The 14,802-nt window shown below is 39.5% G+C and overlaps 2 protein-coding genes across 2 annotated transcripts in view; one reads left to right on the top strand and one right to left on the bottom strand.

The window, feature by feature from the left end:
* The window catches only part of crb (crumbs), a 71,496-nt gene that overhangs the window by 16,758 nt on the left and 39,936 nt on the right, over window positions 1-14,802 (top strand). The window contains exons 3-15 of the mRNA XM_053746045.2: window positions 1,751-1,962; window positions 2,719-2,908; window positions 3,702-3,798; window positions 4,345-4,496; window positions 5,074-5,190; window positions 5,624-5,746; window positions 6,340-6,482; window positions 6,927-7,101; window positions 7,239-7,310; window positions 7,590-7,718; window positions 9,124-9,254; window positions 11,005-11,232; window positions 11,512-11,653. Coding sequence (XP_053602020.1) covers window positions 1,751-1,962; window positions 2,719-2,908; window positions 3,702-3,798; window positions 4,345-4,496; window positions 5,074-5,190; window positions 5,624-5,746; window positions 6,340-6,482; window positions 6,927-7,101; window positions 7,239-7,310; window positions 7,590-7,718; window positions 9,124-9,254; window positions 11,005-11,232; window positions 11,512-11,653 — 1,911 coding nt within the window. The remainder of the gene's footprint in view (window positions 1-1,750; window positions 1,963-2,718; window positions 2,909-3,701; window positions 3,799-4,344; window positions 4,497-5,073; window positions 5,191-5,623; window positions 5,747-6,339; window positions 6,483-6,926; window positions 7,102-7,238; window positions 7,311-7,589; window positions 7,719-9,123; window positions 9,255-11,004; window positions 11,233-11,511; window positions 11,654-14,802) is intronic.
* On the bottom strand, window positions 11,816-14,629 carry LOC128670375 (uncharacterized protein). The gene is made up of 3 exons (XM_053745995.1): window positions 13,683-14,629; window positions 13,241-13,358; window positions 11,816-13,053 (listed from the first exon to the last, which is right to left on the bottom strand). Exons 1-3 carry the CDS (start codon window positions 14,489-14,491, stop codon window positions 11,866-11,868), a joined length of 2,115 nt encoding a protein of 704 aa, XP_053601970.1. The 5' UTR covers window positions 14,492-14,629; the 3' UTR covers window positions 11,816-11,865.

The following is a 14,802-nucleotide window of genomic DNA, read 5'->3' as shown; positions in this document are numbered from 1 at the left end:
CGAAGTGTGGGATACCCAGTGGCTGGGCGGCGCGATGACCTGCAAAATATTGCATTGCATTGCATTGCATTATCGGAAAACAGTTCGCCTGACATTATTGTACACTGCGTAATAGAACGTACATTTGCGTCGACATTTGCAGAGTTCTCTGATAGTGAAGAGTCAGAATATAACCCGCCAACAGATGCGCACCTAACAAAGAGAGGCTCATGTCCACGTTGTGACATTTTACAATATTCACTCGTTTCCATCTCATTTCATACTCGCCTCATCCAGCTTGTCCGGTAACCCTAGACTCAGGTACGGTCTGCACTAATTAGCTAGCGATGTGTCATGTCGACTTGACCCACTGCACGAAGACAGCTCGGACAGCCTAGCTTACTTGCTATGATTGTTATGACTAATTATCATAAATGTATTTGCTAGAGATGTGTTTGTCCCACAGGTTTGCTTTGTATGGCCAGAGAGGTTTAAAGTCGGAATAATAACATCTGCTACCGGACCAACGGAACCGCAATTCAAATTTAACTATTCTAATCCTTACATATTATAAAACAAACTCCTCTGCCATGTCTGTCTGTATGTTCGCGATAAACACTTTTGTGTGTATGAAAATCCGTGCAATAGTAAAAACTACAGCATGGATTTTCACCAATAGTTATTTCTGAGGAAGGTGTATAATTTATTGTGTTTTTAACCGAGCGAAGCCGGGACGGGCCGCTAGTTTTATAATACAATTCTTTCTCAATTTCTGCGAAATTGTTATGTGTATTTTGCTACTGGAAATGAAACTGAGTTGTAGAACCACAAGATTAGATTCGTCAGTTATGGTCGTTAATTAAAAAGTTAAAATTCGCTAAAATAAGTTTATATACCATGGTTGATTAGCTTTTGTAATTAACTTGTATTAGCTTTTGTACTAGCCATCATTCCTTACATCGCTTATGTGTTTGTCACAAATTGCACCTCTACAGATGCTAAATCATTCTTATTTAGTCTCATTTTATCAGACTTTAATTAGCAGTTAATATTAACGGTTATAGAAGTATTTTTTATTGGTTAGTTTCGGATGAGAACATTATTTTACAACGTCACACTGTGCATACAACACACCTTGTAATTAAAGTAATTTTTGTTAAAATAATCCAGTGTTGATTTTGATTGCAGATAATAAATAAATATACTAGGACAAATCACACAAATTGAGCTAGCCCCAAAGTAAGTTCGAGACTTGTATAATAATAAACATGACGACCTCGGTGGCGCAGTAGTAAGATTCTTGCCACTGAACCGAGAGGTCCCGGGTTCGATCCCCGGTCGGGTCATGATGGAAAATGATCTTTTTCTGATTGGCCCGCGTCTTGGGTGTTTATCTATATATGTATTTGTTATAAAATATAGTATCGTTGAGTTAGTATCCCATAACACAAGTCTCGAACTTACTTTGGGGCTAGCTCAATCTGTGTGATTTGTCCTAATATATTTATTTATTTAAGTCCTCTGATTTAATTATAAGATTGTAAATCTTTTCCTGGTTCATCTATATCGTAATTCAGTACAAAATTATACGATTATGATTACCATAAAATACTCTCTTCATCTGTCAAAACCAAGTCAGTCTATAATTTATTTCTCAACATTGAGGTATAATGAATGTACTAATAGTGAAATCTTTAATTTCGGGAATTGTAAATTACAACTCAAAATATTGTAGCGTAGCAACGTAATATTATTATTTTTTGTGTAACAGGTGGCGAGCTATTCTCCCAGCGGTTCGAGCGCTACACCCTCCACGTGACAGCTTTATACGAGCAGGTGGTGGTGTCGTGGGCGTTGCCGACCCAGCCGACCAGGCAGGAGGCTCTCGCGAAGGAAACCTTGGACAATAAGTGGCATTGGGTGGCTCTGAGGTACAGGCCTAGTCCGCCAGCTCTGCTTTTAGAAGTGGATAAAGAATCACAGGTGAGCACATCCACAGTATAATAGACTAAATCCCTGTGCCCCGCTAAAACACATTCACTAGGTAGGTGTAGCCGCATCATACGTTTTCGAACGCACTGCGATTTTACATTTTGCAGTGAGCTATCTTAACATCCATCCCAAGTTAAAATTTCAGAAAATATAATAGTTTGCATCTTGTAAGATTTAAGAAAATCATATTTAAGTCTATATGTAAGTGTACAACAACATTGTATATTCTTTATCACATAATTTTAGTTTCATTGTAATTAAGACATTAACATATTAACAGAGCAGACATTAAATACAATCAGACTACAACGTAATACAGCTTGATTGACGCGAAACGCTTAATTAATTAGTGTTATTTGAACAAATGTCTATACATTAACATAAAATGGCGTAAAATTTGTTTATTTTGTATCGCTGTTCATTACAACTCAATCTTACACATTCGGTGCTACGCTAATGTTTGCAAAACAAAAATATTTTATAGTAGAATATATTCAAATAATGTTTAGGTATTATATTTGTCAAACTACCTATATCTTGAACTATATACTCTTGAATATAATAATAATAGACTTCAACAAAAATATATTTCAAACAAGTTTCACGATAGTGTAGTATAAAAAGTAGGAAAACTTATGTTGCACACATATTAAAGTAACAAAACAAATCACTGCGAAATTACACTTCTATAAGGAAAGGTCGACAATAAATAGATAAGGGAAGACTCACGAAGCGGAATACTTCCAGGTGATATCAAACGTGACCTGGAACCCGGAGCTGCTGTCCCCGGGAGCGCTGGAGGCGGGCGGGGCCGAGGTGCTGGTGGGCAACGTGTTCAGCGGCTGCATCCACGAGGGCCCCCAGCTGGAGTTCCACGCCAACAACGCCCAGTTCCACAACGTCGTGTTCGGCCACTGCCCGCTCTCCACTGACGAATGTGCGTGTTTTAATTGCAAACAGTCTGAACTATAGCCATGAATACACTAAGAAACATTTGTCGGGCAATATATCGTTCTGACCTTTTCATTACAATTCAAATAGCTGAGACCGAAGATGTGCTATTTCACTCGAATCAATAGCAATGAGTGAGAAAGAGAGACATGTTGCACGTCAAATGTTCCCTAGTGTATTCGTGATTTATGCTTACCATCAGGCATCTCACTATACCATAGAAAAAAATATTCAGACTATTAATAGCTCTACATAAGACTCAATTTATGATATTGACGGCCAAAATTCAGTCTTGAATAGGCACATAAAAAGAATCGTAGAAAGACTTTTCTAAAATACAGACACCAGATTTACGATAACAATGCCGGATAAGCGGTGGTTCAGACGCCTGAAAGGACCCAGATTCGAATTCAACTCGTATCATATGAGATAAGTTTGTATTCCAATATAACCCATGTATGTATATATAGCAGTTTTCATCGACCGCCACTAGCTTCCGATGAAGGAAAACATCGTGAAGAAACCTGCACACTGGTTGACTATTTAGTTTACTAGAGTGTATGCGACTACTTGCCTTTTGTTAGGTTAGGTTATTCGTAAAAGTCGTGCCTTTAGGCGACTTGAATAAATTCGACACCCTTGATCAACACTTGATAAAAAGCCCAAAGATCTTAAACCCACATAATCATATTTTCCTCGTAAATAAAAACACATTCAACAATATGTCGTTCCGCAATTCTCAAACCTAATCGAATTTATGAAATAATTTCTAATTACAGGCAAAGATGGAAAAGACGTGTTGAGAATACCTCCCAAGGACCACTGCTACAACGAGCCGTGCATGCGACACGGGACTTGCATATCCAGACATGACAGGTATGGTCATCTTTACTAGCTTTTGCACGCAACTTTTCCCGTTTAATTTACTATAGAAAAAGTACGTTTTTCTCTGATGAAAGGTAGCCGAAGTCCTTGTTCGAACTCTTTAATTACATTTATGCATGATTGCAAAAGATTGGTTGAGTAGATAATGCGTTAAGAGGGTAACTAATGATCTTACTTTCGCATTTGTAATATCACTAGCTGCGCCCCGGGGCTTCGCTCTCTTGGGAATTTCGGAATAAAAAGTACCCCATCTGTTATTTCAGGTTATATTATATCAGTGTACCAAATTTCATAACAATCCGTCCAGTAGATTTTGTGTGAAAGAGAGAAAGACAAAATACACACATACATCCTCATGAACTTCCGTAATTATAATATAGTGGAATAGGATTTCGTAAAAAAACTCCTCATTATAGGTAGGAGTGACGAACATTCATCTAAATATCTAGAATTTAATTGTTTCAAAATTTATTTTTGTGCTTAATTTCACAGAAAAATATGCCTACTTACTTAATTATGAAAATGATATCTCATCAGATACGAATGCCACTGCACCGCTCGCTATACCGGCAACAACTGTGAGGTGGACGCCGGAGACCCGTGTCTGTCGTCGCCGTGCCAGCACTCGGGCCGCTGCGTGCTGGACGCCAGGGGCGACTACAGCTGCGTGTGCGGCGCGCGCTATCACGGTCAGTGGTTGTTACGCTGTCGTATTGAATTTGACCCTAAATTCTAGGATATACTAGCATTTCACAAGTCCGTAATAATGAAGAAAGAAACCTACTCTAATTTTATTTTATTTTTTTAAGTTTCATGGCTCCGTCGTTCGCCAAAACAATGATTTTACCAACGTCAAGGTTGAGATTGACACGCAATATAATATGTTATAATATCAATATTGAAACACGATTCCCGACTCGCACTTTTATTTTTCCTTGTCAAGATTTTTTGTTCATGTCATTAGTTTGCCTGGAAGAATTAGCTTCCAGCGTCAAGGCCTCAATTGGCATATACAATACATGTTTGTGTGTATATCTACAATAATGTACATTAAATAATTATGTATTGTTTTTAATGAAACATTTTTATCTGTAATTCAAGATCAAAGTCAGCTTGAACTGTTAACAAAATAATGTTACGTAAAAATCATTCATCCATTCGTTCATATCAGATTTTATTGAAGTCGCCTAAAGGCATCTGGCCTGACTTTGACGATTATCTACAGACATGTAGTGGCAAGTGTAATGTGTCTGTCGTCGCACGCAGGAGCGCACTGTGAGCTGGAGGTGTCGCTGGACCCGCAGTGCCAGGCGGGCCCGTGCCGCAACAACGGCAGCTGCAGCCTCGGGCCCGGCGACCTCTACGTCTGCGCCTGTCCGCCTGGTAACATCACTCGTCTCTCACACTCACAACTCACGTTTCGATATATATAAAAAAAAATACCTTTTCCCTTCTCATGATCTTAAAGTTTGACTTTATGATTGGGTGTAAACCTGAAAGTAGATTTTAAGCGCTAAAGCTTAAGTAAAATCTTCTCAAAATTCCTTAGTCTAATCAGCTTGAAAGTGGCCAGTAATTTAATTGGCCAAGATAAACAGGCGCGTATATCCACGAATATTAAAATACTTATTTATATTAATGTAGTCAATTTACTCGCGGTGAAAAAGTGAAAATTATCGTGTACACTTCAATAAGTAAAGCGACATTTCATCACATTTATATTTTTACGCCTCATCTGAAACGTTTCGCTTTACTATCCCGGTGGATAATCTACAATTCCGATTCACTTTTGTAACATTCCAAAATATGTGTCCAGGTTTCACGGGGCGCAACTGTGAGATCGACATAGACGAATGTATGTCGGCGGAAAACGGGTGTCTGAACGGCGGCCGCTGCGTGGACGCCGTCAACACCTACACCTGCGACTGCGCCAACACTGGTACTGTACTCGATACTGTTGGTGGAGGCTCTGTTTACCCCGTAACAGATGTAGACGTATCATATATATGTATTTGATAACATTAAGTGTTGTGTTTGATGGTGGTCACTGGTGTGGGGACAAATACACACTCGTGCGCATATTGCGAAAATAAATTGTATGGCATCTTCGTTTGTAATGTAATACGTTCGCACTGCGTATTCCTTGTAGGGGTTTACTGCATGGACTTGTTTTTTTTTAATATTGAATGAAATAGATCTATCTGACGACAATTAAATACAAAAAAATACGTTTTTAACCCTCGACGACAGAGGGACATTTGTTTTGTTATAAGTTTAACGTGTTTATCTGTATGACTGTCCGTGGCATCATGGCAGCCAAATGGCTGGATCTATTTAGATCTAGTTTTTTTATTTGAAAGAGTTTAATTGAGAGTGTTCTTTGCTATGTTTTGCAAAATGTGTGTTCAGTCGTTTGGAAACCGTCGGAACTTTTCTAGCTGATGGGAAGATGCCAGCAACTCCGCAGTCGGGGCTTTCTTAAACTTTTAAAATATATTTTGGATTGTTATAAAAAAGAAAAATATTATTTAGGATACACGGGTCCCCGCTGCGAGACGAATGTGAACGAGTGTGAAGAGGAGCGCAACATCTGCGGCCACGGCGTCTGCTACGACACCTACGGGGGCTTCGTGTGCGCGTGTCTGCCGGGCTACACCGGCGACCACTGCCACAGGGTCAGTGTGTGGAGCCCACTTCTCTTTTAAGTTGCTACGTCATGTCCCACTGCTGGGCAAAAGCCACTATCTTTCCCTAATATGTACTAATCCTTTATATCGTAAAGTGGCGGTGCATTTTGACGACCTCCGTGGCCTAATGGTCATCATGCCGGAGTGCTACACTGGAGGTCCCGGGTTCGATCCCCGGTCAGGTCAACATGGAAAATGATCTTTTTCAGATTGACCTGGGTTATACCTGACCTGTTATAGAATATAGTATTGTCGGTTTTGTATCCCATAACACAAGTTTTGAACTTTATTTATCTGCCGCGTCTGATAAACTCAAAAACTGCACCACGAATTGTTAATTGAACACGATACGTGTAGATATAATAAAATAAAATCTTGGCCCGATTTCGATGAAACAAACACTGTTATCATTTGGATCGGTCGGTCGTGCAGATGTCCGCGTGCGCGTCGGGCCCGTGCGGCGCAGGCGGCGCGTGCGTGGAGGACGCGGACGGCGGCGGCTTCCGCTGCGTGTGCGCACGCGGCTGGGCGCCGCCGCTGTGCGCCGCGCCGCAGCCCTGCGCCGACCTGCAGTGTCCGCCGCACTCGCACTGCGCCTCTCATCTCGGTGAGACACACAACACACGCTGCTTAGTTTAACGTGACCTCTCAAAACATAAGCTGTTGTTATTCTTTTGTAACTATAAAATCATATATTAAGACCAAGATCTCAGCTTTAGGATCTAATTTGACTTATTATTACAGATATACCCAGTACGGTGGCGGGGATTATGATGTCGAAACAGGCCGTCTGCGTGTGCGACCACGGATACTATGGTCAGATATATTTTATCGTCACATACTAGATAATCTCCATTCATGCTTTTTGCAAACCACCAACGATGAAACTTTTAGACGACGATGGTTATAATTCAAAAGAAATGAATAGAATTGGTGAAATTGACTTCGATTGCATGAGAATTGGACTCTAGTTCAATCTGAACGAAAAATAACGATTTCCATTTTGACCTGACCGGGTCCGGCACGATGGTCATTAGACCATGGAGTAATAAAACCCCAGTGTAGAACTCGTTGTAACGTATCTATCTCCATCAGGGGCCCCGGGCATATCCCCAAACTGCAGCCTACCGGAGTCTGCGTGCGAGAACAACGTCTGCCTCAACGGAGCTGCGTGCACGCAGCTGCCCGACGGCTTCAACTGCACGTGCGTCGCCGGCTTCAGAGGTATGTGGGCTTTGCAGGTGGAGCCGCTGACCGGAGACAATAAAATGTATAAGAATTTATTTAAGGAAACATATAGGCTATTTTACAAGTCGAATCGGATACTTTTTACAAATAATGTATATGGAACTTGTATGATTTGAGAGAGAGGTCTTTTGCCATACTGAAACATAAGTAGTTATAAAATAATAACATTACAGTGATGTTGGAGTGACGGCACTGTTTCGTAGTTTAAAAATTCATTCATTGTTGTTTTTGATATTTGAATAAAGGTATATGATTTAACTTGGACAAGATTCTATAGTTGCTTTTTCCGAATCTTTCGTTTATATATCGTGATAATCTTGCGTCAATTGGGCAACGTGTGACGTTTTACTGCAATCGCATACGTCGTGCGTAACTCCACTGAAACCTTTCGGCATCAAAGGGTTCCATTTTTTAAACATTACTAATTTTGTTGCATAAAAGAAATGAGATATCTCCGGAATTATTTTTATAATAAAAAGAATGTACTATGAAAAACTTCTTTCTACATATTACATACAGAGTAGAAAAGCTTACTCTAATACATTTCTTGCGCAGGCGGGAAAATAGTAATTTGATATAACACGACATTTATTGCGTAAACTTCTCTTATTATTTTTTTATTATCTTTGTGCAAATGTTTGTTAGTAAACGTTAACCCGGATTTTGAAATATTGGATGTCATACATAATCTACGTTACAGTTAACGTTTACTTACAAAAACTCACACTGCAGCTTGAGTATGTACGCGATAATGTTTTTTTTGTTTGTAACGAAAAATTTTTTATGCGCTATATCAAAATATGATTGCTCAATCATACTTTGATGTATCGATGTGGCATGCTTTTTGCGTTTCATTATACTAATGAATTTGACGAATGGATTTCATGTCATGTTTTCGTGCCAATATTCAGGTATTTATGTAAGTATGCATGTATGTGAATTTATTTGTGTCATCATACAGCCTAAATGTACACGTGATTACTGAAAACACACGACTAAAGACCGGAAAGATAAAAATGCACGTCGTGTATTTTCAGCGATTTACCTTTGTGTAAAATTTCATGAAAGTCTGTTAATAATTCTGTTTAGTCGTTTTTGTCCATTTTAATCATCAGTTTTGTGCATGTGATTGTGTCTGCGACAGTCGATGTTAGCTTCTATGGTGGTGTACGCTAGTCGGGTAACAGATAAATAAAATTAGTAGTTCTGAAATCATATTTTGAGATCGATTGATTACGATTCGCTTGGAAACTGAAAGTCCTCAAAAATCGATCATTCAAATCGATACAGACCTTGCGTCAATGATAAATCTAAGACTAAGTATTACACCAAGATTTGGACCATCGAGTTACCCAGTACTAGTGTAGATCGTGATGTGTAGGCGCGTACTGTGAGCAGCCGGGCGGGGCGGGCGGCGGCGCGGCGGGCAAGGCGCTGCTGTCGGAGCTCAAGGCGCCGCCCGAGCGCTGCGGCCCGCAGACCTGTCTGCACGCCGTCCTCTGCCAGGACACGGTGACTCTCTCTCTCTCTCTCTCTCCTTCTCCCTCTCTCTCTCTCTCGGCGAGCGTGTCGCCGTGAGGTAAGTGATACCAGTGAGACCGGTGAATATATGACATCTTTATTTTACTTAGCTTATATACTATTAATAATTATGATGTTGTTGCATCGACCCTGTAGTTACACGTATCTCTCGGACGTGACGTCTGGTGGGTGATAGGCCTGACATATTTTATTTCCTCTAACACATCACGTCCAGGGTCGCAACACAGACCACCACGGTGTGTGCTTCATCGTGTGAACCATCGTTAATGGCGACCCTGCGCTGACACAAAAACAAAAAGTGATCCGCGCAAAATAAAATTTTATTGGGCTGTGATTTTAAAAATGGCCGCCTGTCAGATAAGATAAAGTAAGATAAAGAGGATTGCTGTTTGGGAATACTGTTGTTGTCTATCAGGTGTCGAAGCTTAGAGTCACCACTAGATTAAGCCAGTCGGATACGTTGACAAAGTATGTATGATCGACAAGTTTCAAGTTATCGTTTAAAACTTCCAACGCAGTACAAAGGTAAGTGACACACGCGTCTCATACGTTGATAGTGCTTGTGTATTGTAGCCGTTTTCACCTGTGTTTTGCGTTTTAGTGTGATCAGCTTATATTATAAGAAGTATGGATTGCGCACGTATTTTCTTACTTAGATTTCCACCTTCTTTGATATACGATGTGTTTTGTAGTGTTGTTATTTATATCTAAAATGTGTTTTTTATATCCTATAATTATGCATAAAATAATAAATGTTCGCGTAAAATGCACCAGTTTCTTTCACACAATTCACTTTTTAATTTATATAACCATATTTTTATAGTATAAAAAAAAATATGCACAAGTTAATAAAGTATTCTACAAGGGTTTGCCTAAAATACACGAGATGCCAAAGATTTATTTCACCAATATCACGCGTAAATGGTAATTTGTCCACTTAGAACTACGATATGCACATTATGTTGCGATACACGAGCGCATAAATATTTTTTATAATCCATATTTTTGAATAGCGGAAGGAAATGATACACTTCACTTTAGACTGATAGGTTTAATTATAGGTACATCGTTTACTGACTGTATATATACCCAACTATATTAATTAAAATTATTAATATTATAAAATGCGAAAGTAAGCTTGTTTGTTACCTCTTCAGGTATTATTTTTTTTTGAAATTTTTACTACTAATATATATATATTTTCCTTTCCTTTCATCAGCACTTGATCACAATCATAATATGTTTCAGTATACCTTTTGACCATGTACTTTATTGTGTACTTACATTGTTATACTTATTGTGATAAAAAATTATACATAAATTTATATTGAAAAAATGGTAAGCCCTTCTGGCATAATAGGCAACAACACTGTTTGAATGAGTTTCTTTCGGCATTTCTTCTCAGCAGTGGTCTTTCCGAAATGCTAGTAGTTTGTAGCTTTGGTAAACATCATTTAATTTAGAATATGACGTGAAATAGTGCCTGTGAAGGCCTAATTTCTGAATAAATGATTTTATTTACTCTCATTTCTGAAAAACGTGTTGTTTGCGTCTGTATTCGGTTACGAATCCGCGGGCAGTTTTTTACATATAGTCTTTATAAACACATTCATATTCACATATAAAAAACGATTCACTTACAAAGGACTACCTCGTCGTCTCTGTCGTTTCCTCCCGCCCCTATTTCTGTAATTATTATAAATAGAAAGTTAACCGACAGGCGATGGGCTTCCGCTGTGAATGCGAGGTTGGCTGGACGGGGGCGCGATGCGACGTCCCCTCGGGCGCGGGGGACGCGTGCGGGCCCAAGAGCTGCCTCAACGGGGGCACTTGCCGCGCGCGCGACGGGGGCGCCGGGGGCGCCGCGTGCGAGTGCCGGCCCGGGTACGGCGGGCCCGCGTGCGCGCTGGCGCTCGACTGTCGCGCCGCGCCTTGCGCGCAGAGGCAGGTCGGTACATTGCTACTAAATCTTAAGGACTCGTTTCACTTCTATATGATAAGTCCACCGATGTCAAATGTATCTTTCTTACAAGTTGTTATATATGAATACATATTCTTGTTGTAATCTGACAGATTTGTAACTTTTGAAACGCAATGTTTAACACTGTTCTATAAGTTATTATAGGCTATCAGATACTAGGTACTATGCAAATTTTTTACGACTTTGGAAAATCACCTACAAACTCGAACGTAGACGATTGTGATATAATTTGTTTGTTCCCCACAGGAATGTGTAGAACAAGCCGGCTTGTGGCGCTGCGTGCCGCAAGCGCCGGAGTCCGCGTGCGCGTCGTCGCCGTGTCGCAGCGGCGGCTGCCTCGCGCTCGACGCCGGCCTCTTCCGCTGCCAGTGCGACCCCGGCTACTCCGGTCAGTGACACACTTTGCAAGCTTACGACACATTGATCGATAGGAAGAGAACACATTTCGATTTTTTTAGGTTGGATGTTTATTTTTGATCAAGTTGTTGTATTCTTGTTCAACAATTATTGCTGAATGCAATTTTTTTAAATACTTTAATGAAACAAAATATATTTTCTTAATATTTAATATGCCTAATTCAAAGTTTTCATCTACTACAACTACGGCTCCTCAGAAAACACTTTTCCTATCATATACGCGGGCGTATCCTGTATCCTTTTGCCCTTCATATTGACTGCGTAAGGCAGTATCGACGGATACCTTCGATGTAATCCTCTCCCTTCAACTGACCACGCACGCAATTTACATTTCGTTTCACCCTTAGCTGTCACTGAAACCCACGCTGCAGATGACAAAACTACATCGCCACAGCAAAATTTAGGTCCTTCACCGACAAACTCAAAGTCATCATTGCCTTTTTGCAATCCCGGCCAATTCTTAAGTCTCTCGGCTCCGCCGGACGGCACAGCAAATAATTCTGTTCCTACAAACGCTTCGTAAATTTCATCGGCATCTTCAGTCTTAACAACCGTGATCGGTAAGCTTTCTGAACAAAACACTGTCAGACGACACGGATCCTCAGTGTACAAGATATCTACTCGAGCAAGACCAGCAATGAACATCGTCAAACCACTCTGTAAATAATACGTTTGAGGCTTTATAGTGTTTTTAGGCAAAGTCAATAGTAATTCTTCAGTACTCAAGAGCGACAAAACCTGATCGGGATGTATCACGCCCGGAGTGTCGTAAAACCATTTGCTGTTTGCAAATATAAAGTGTTTTTCATCTATTGTCATCAATTTTCTTAATTTCTCGGCTACATCAGTGGTTTCCAGGTATTCCTCAGAGAAAGACCTTCCAATATGGCCCATTAATGTCGGAGGTTCTCTGTTGGGTCTGCCTTCTAACTGCGCCTTTCTGATTTCCTTCTCAACTTTCATCAGCTTCCTTTCAGATTTCAGTCTTCTTGTCCTTTCGTATATTTTCCATCCAGATGGTCTGTTTATAGGGAATTTGAGTAAGTGTAAAGTGGTTCCCGGCCATCTGCTAACGGTAGCCCGCTGGACAAGGTCTACTGCATGGACCTTGCAGTAGTCTGATTGCAGTAAGGCATTGAACAAAGAGCTCTTGCCCACATTAGTACAGCCGACAAGAAACACATCTCCTTTGTACAGCCAAGTCTTAAACATGGCAGATATTAGATCCTCCACTCCGTACCCTGTCTTTGCAGATATCAGCCCAATGTACTTGATATTGGCTTCACCCAGTCTGGTCTTTTTGATTTCTTCGATCAGAGAAAGTTTAACTCGCTTGAGGTAGCCCACACTGTCGCCTGGAAGTAAATCTACCTGAAATATGAATGTTAAAATTTAAATGAAATTAATAAAGAAAATACATTGTTTTCATTTTCTTATGTTTTGCCAAATTTGGTAATGTAAGTATTGGTACTTGAATTCTAAATTGAAATTATTCACTTTATATACAAGTATGTATTTTTATACTTTAGTCATTATTTTTAATTTGTTAAACATGTACCTTGTTGCCCACAAGGATGATGGGTCTTTCAGTGCCAATGATGTCCACGATCCCTGGCCATATGGAGCAAGGGTAGTCTAACAGGTCTACCATCAACAACACCAGTGATTTTACATATCTAAAACAAATAATAAAAATATTATTTATCTTAGCCAGCAAAAATGTTATGTAGGTAAAATATTTCCCTTTGTGTCAGGAGGCAGCAGGATTGTGTAGAAGTTAATGGCACCAGTCAAACCATAAGGTTTTCATTTCCAGGAAAATATTAAATAGATTGTGGATTTATAAAGAATGTTACTAATCACTAACTTATTTCTCTTTACATTCCTAAATAAATTAAAAACCTTATTGCAACAGTATTTCTTTAGGCTTTTCATGGAAAGACATAATAATCAATCAGTACATTTCAATTAGTTTTTATATATTTAATAAGTAAGCTCACCGTATAGATTGCAGAAGTTTTTCATACTCCTCAGGCTGCACCCTCACATCCAGTGCAATGTTGTACTGTTTGAGAAAGTGGCAGCGCTGGCACTCCATACTCTTTAGTTCCAATTGGTCCCGACCACTAAACAACTCGCTTGGCAAGTAGCCAGGAATAGACGGATCACTGCAGTGCAGCAGTGCACCACAGCCACCACACGGAACACTGCTCACACCTAATGAGGGGTCAGGTGTACCATACTGCGTCACCCATTCAGTATCAACATCATCTGAGTCATCATCAATTAGGGTATCATCAAAATGTTCATAATTAGTCATCCACTTCTTAATGTTGCTCCTATCAAACTCTCCTATATTTTTACTTGAATTTTTGAATTGATCTTCTTTGTTTTGTGTGATTTCAACATTTGTTGTATCTGAGAATGGCAGTTGAAACACTTCAGGTTTCTCTTCTTGACTTATGGGCTCCTCCTCTGCTAAAAGCCTTTCTTTGTCTACATAGTATTGTAAAGCGACGGGTAATGGCGGTAAGCTCTTGCGTTTGTAGTCTGTAGCACTAGCCTCTTTCGCTTTCTTCAAAGTTTTCAAGTAATATTTGAAGTAACCAAGCTCCAATTTTTCGTGCTCTAAATAAGAGTTGAACGTGATTTTATCTTTGTACCTTTGAAGCAGTGTCTGGAAATCCTCTTTCTGGTTAATTTTATCGTTTTCATTAGCGTCTGTTGAAGCACAAACATAATTAAATCGTTTGTACAAAGCACTGTGCCTCCGAAATAACCTCAAAATACTCCGCGTTGTGTATATCATAATGAAGTCAAAGTAACGTTTTCTATATTATTTCATTATGAATTGATATTTTACGAAATTAAATTATGTAATAAAACATTTTTAAATCTTAATTTAATTTTGTAACAAGACAACGCCAAAAACAAACGATCTGGGCCAAATTACTTGATATTTTGACATTGACAGCAACGGACATATGTCAATGTCATCTGATTTTTTTTGTAACATGGCATAAATTATACCTACATTCAAACAGCCAAGTGTATAATGGACGAATATGTAGGTAGGTGTGTAAATTATTTTTAGTTGATTTTAATATTTTATTTCATTTT

Source organism: Plodia interpunctella, chromosome 5, assembly GCF_027563975.2.
Source record: "Plodia interpunctella isolate USDA-ARS_2022_Savannah chromosome 5, ilPloInte3.2, whole genome shotgun sequence".
NCBI lineage: Eukaryota > Metazoa > Arthropoda > Insecta > Lepidoptera > Pyralidae > Plodia > Plodia interpunctella.
This window is presented reverse-complemented; position numbering and strand designations above follow the sequence as displayed.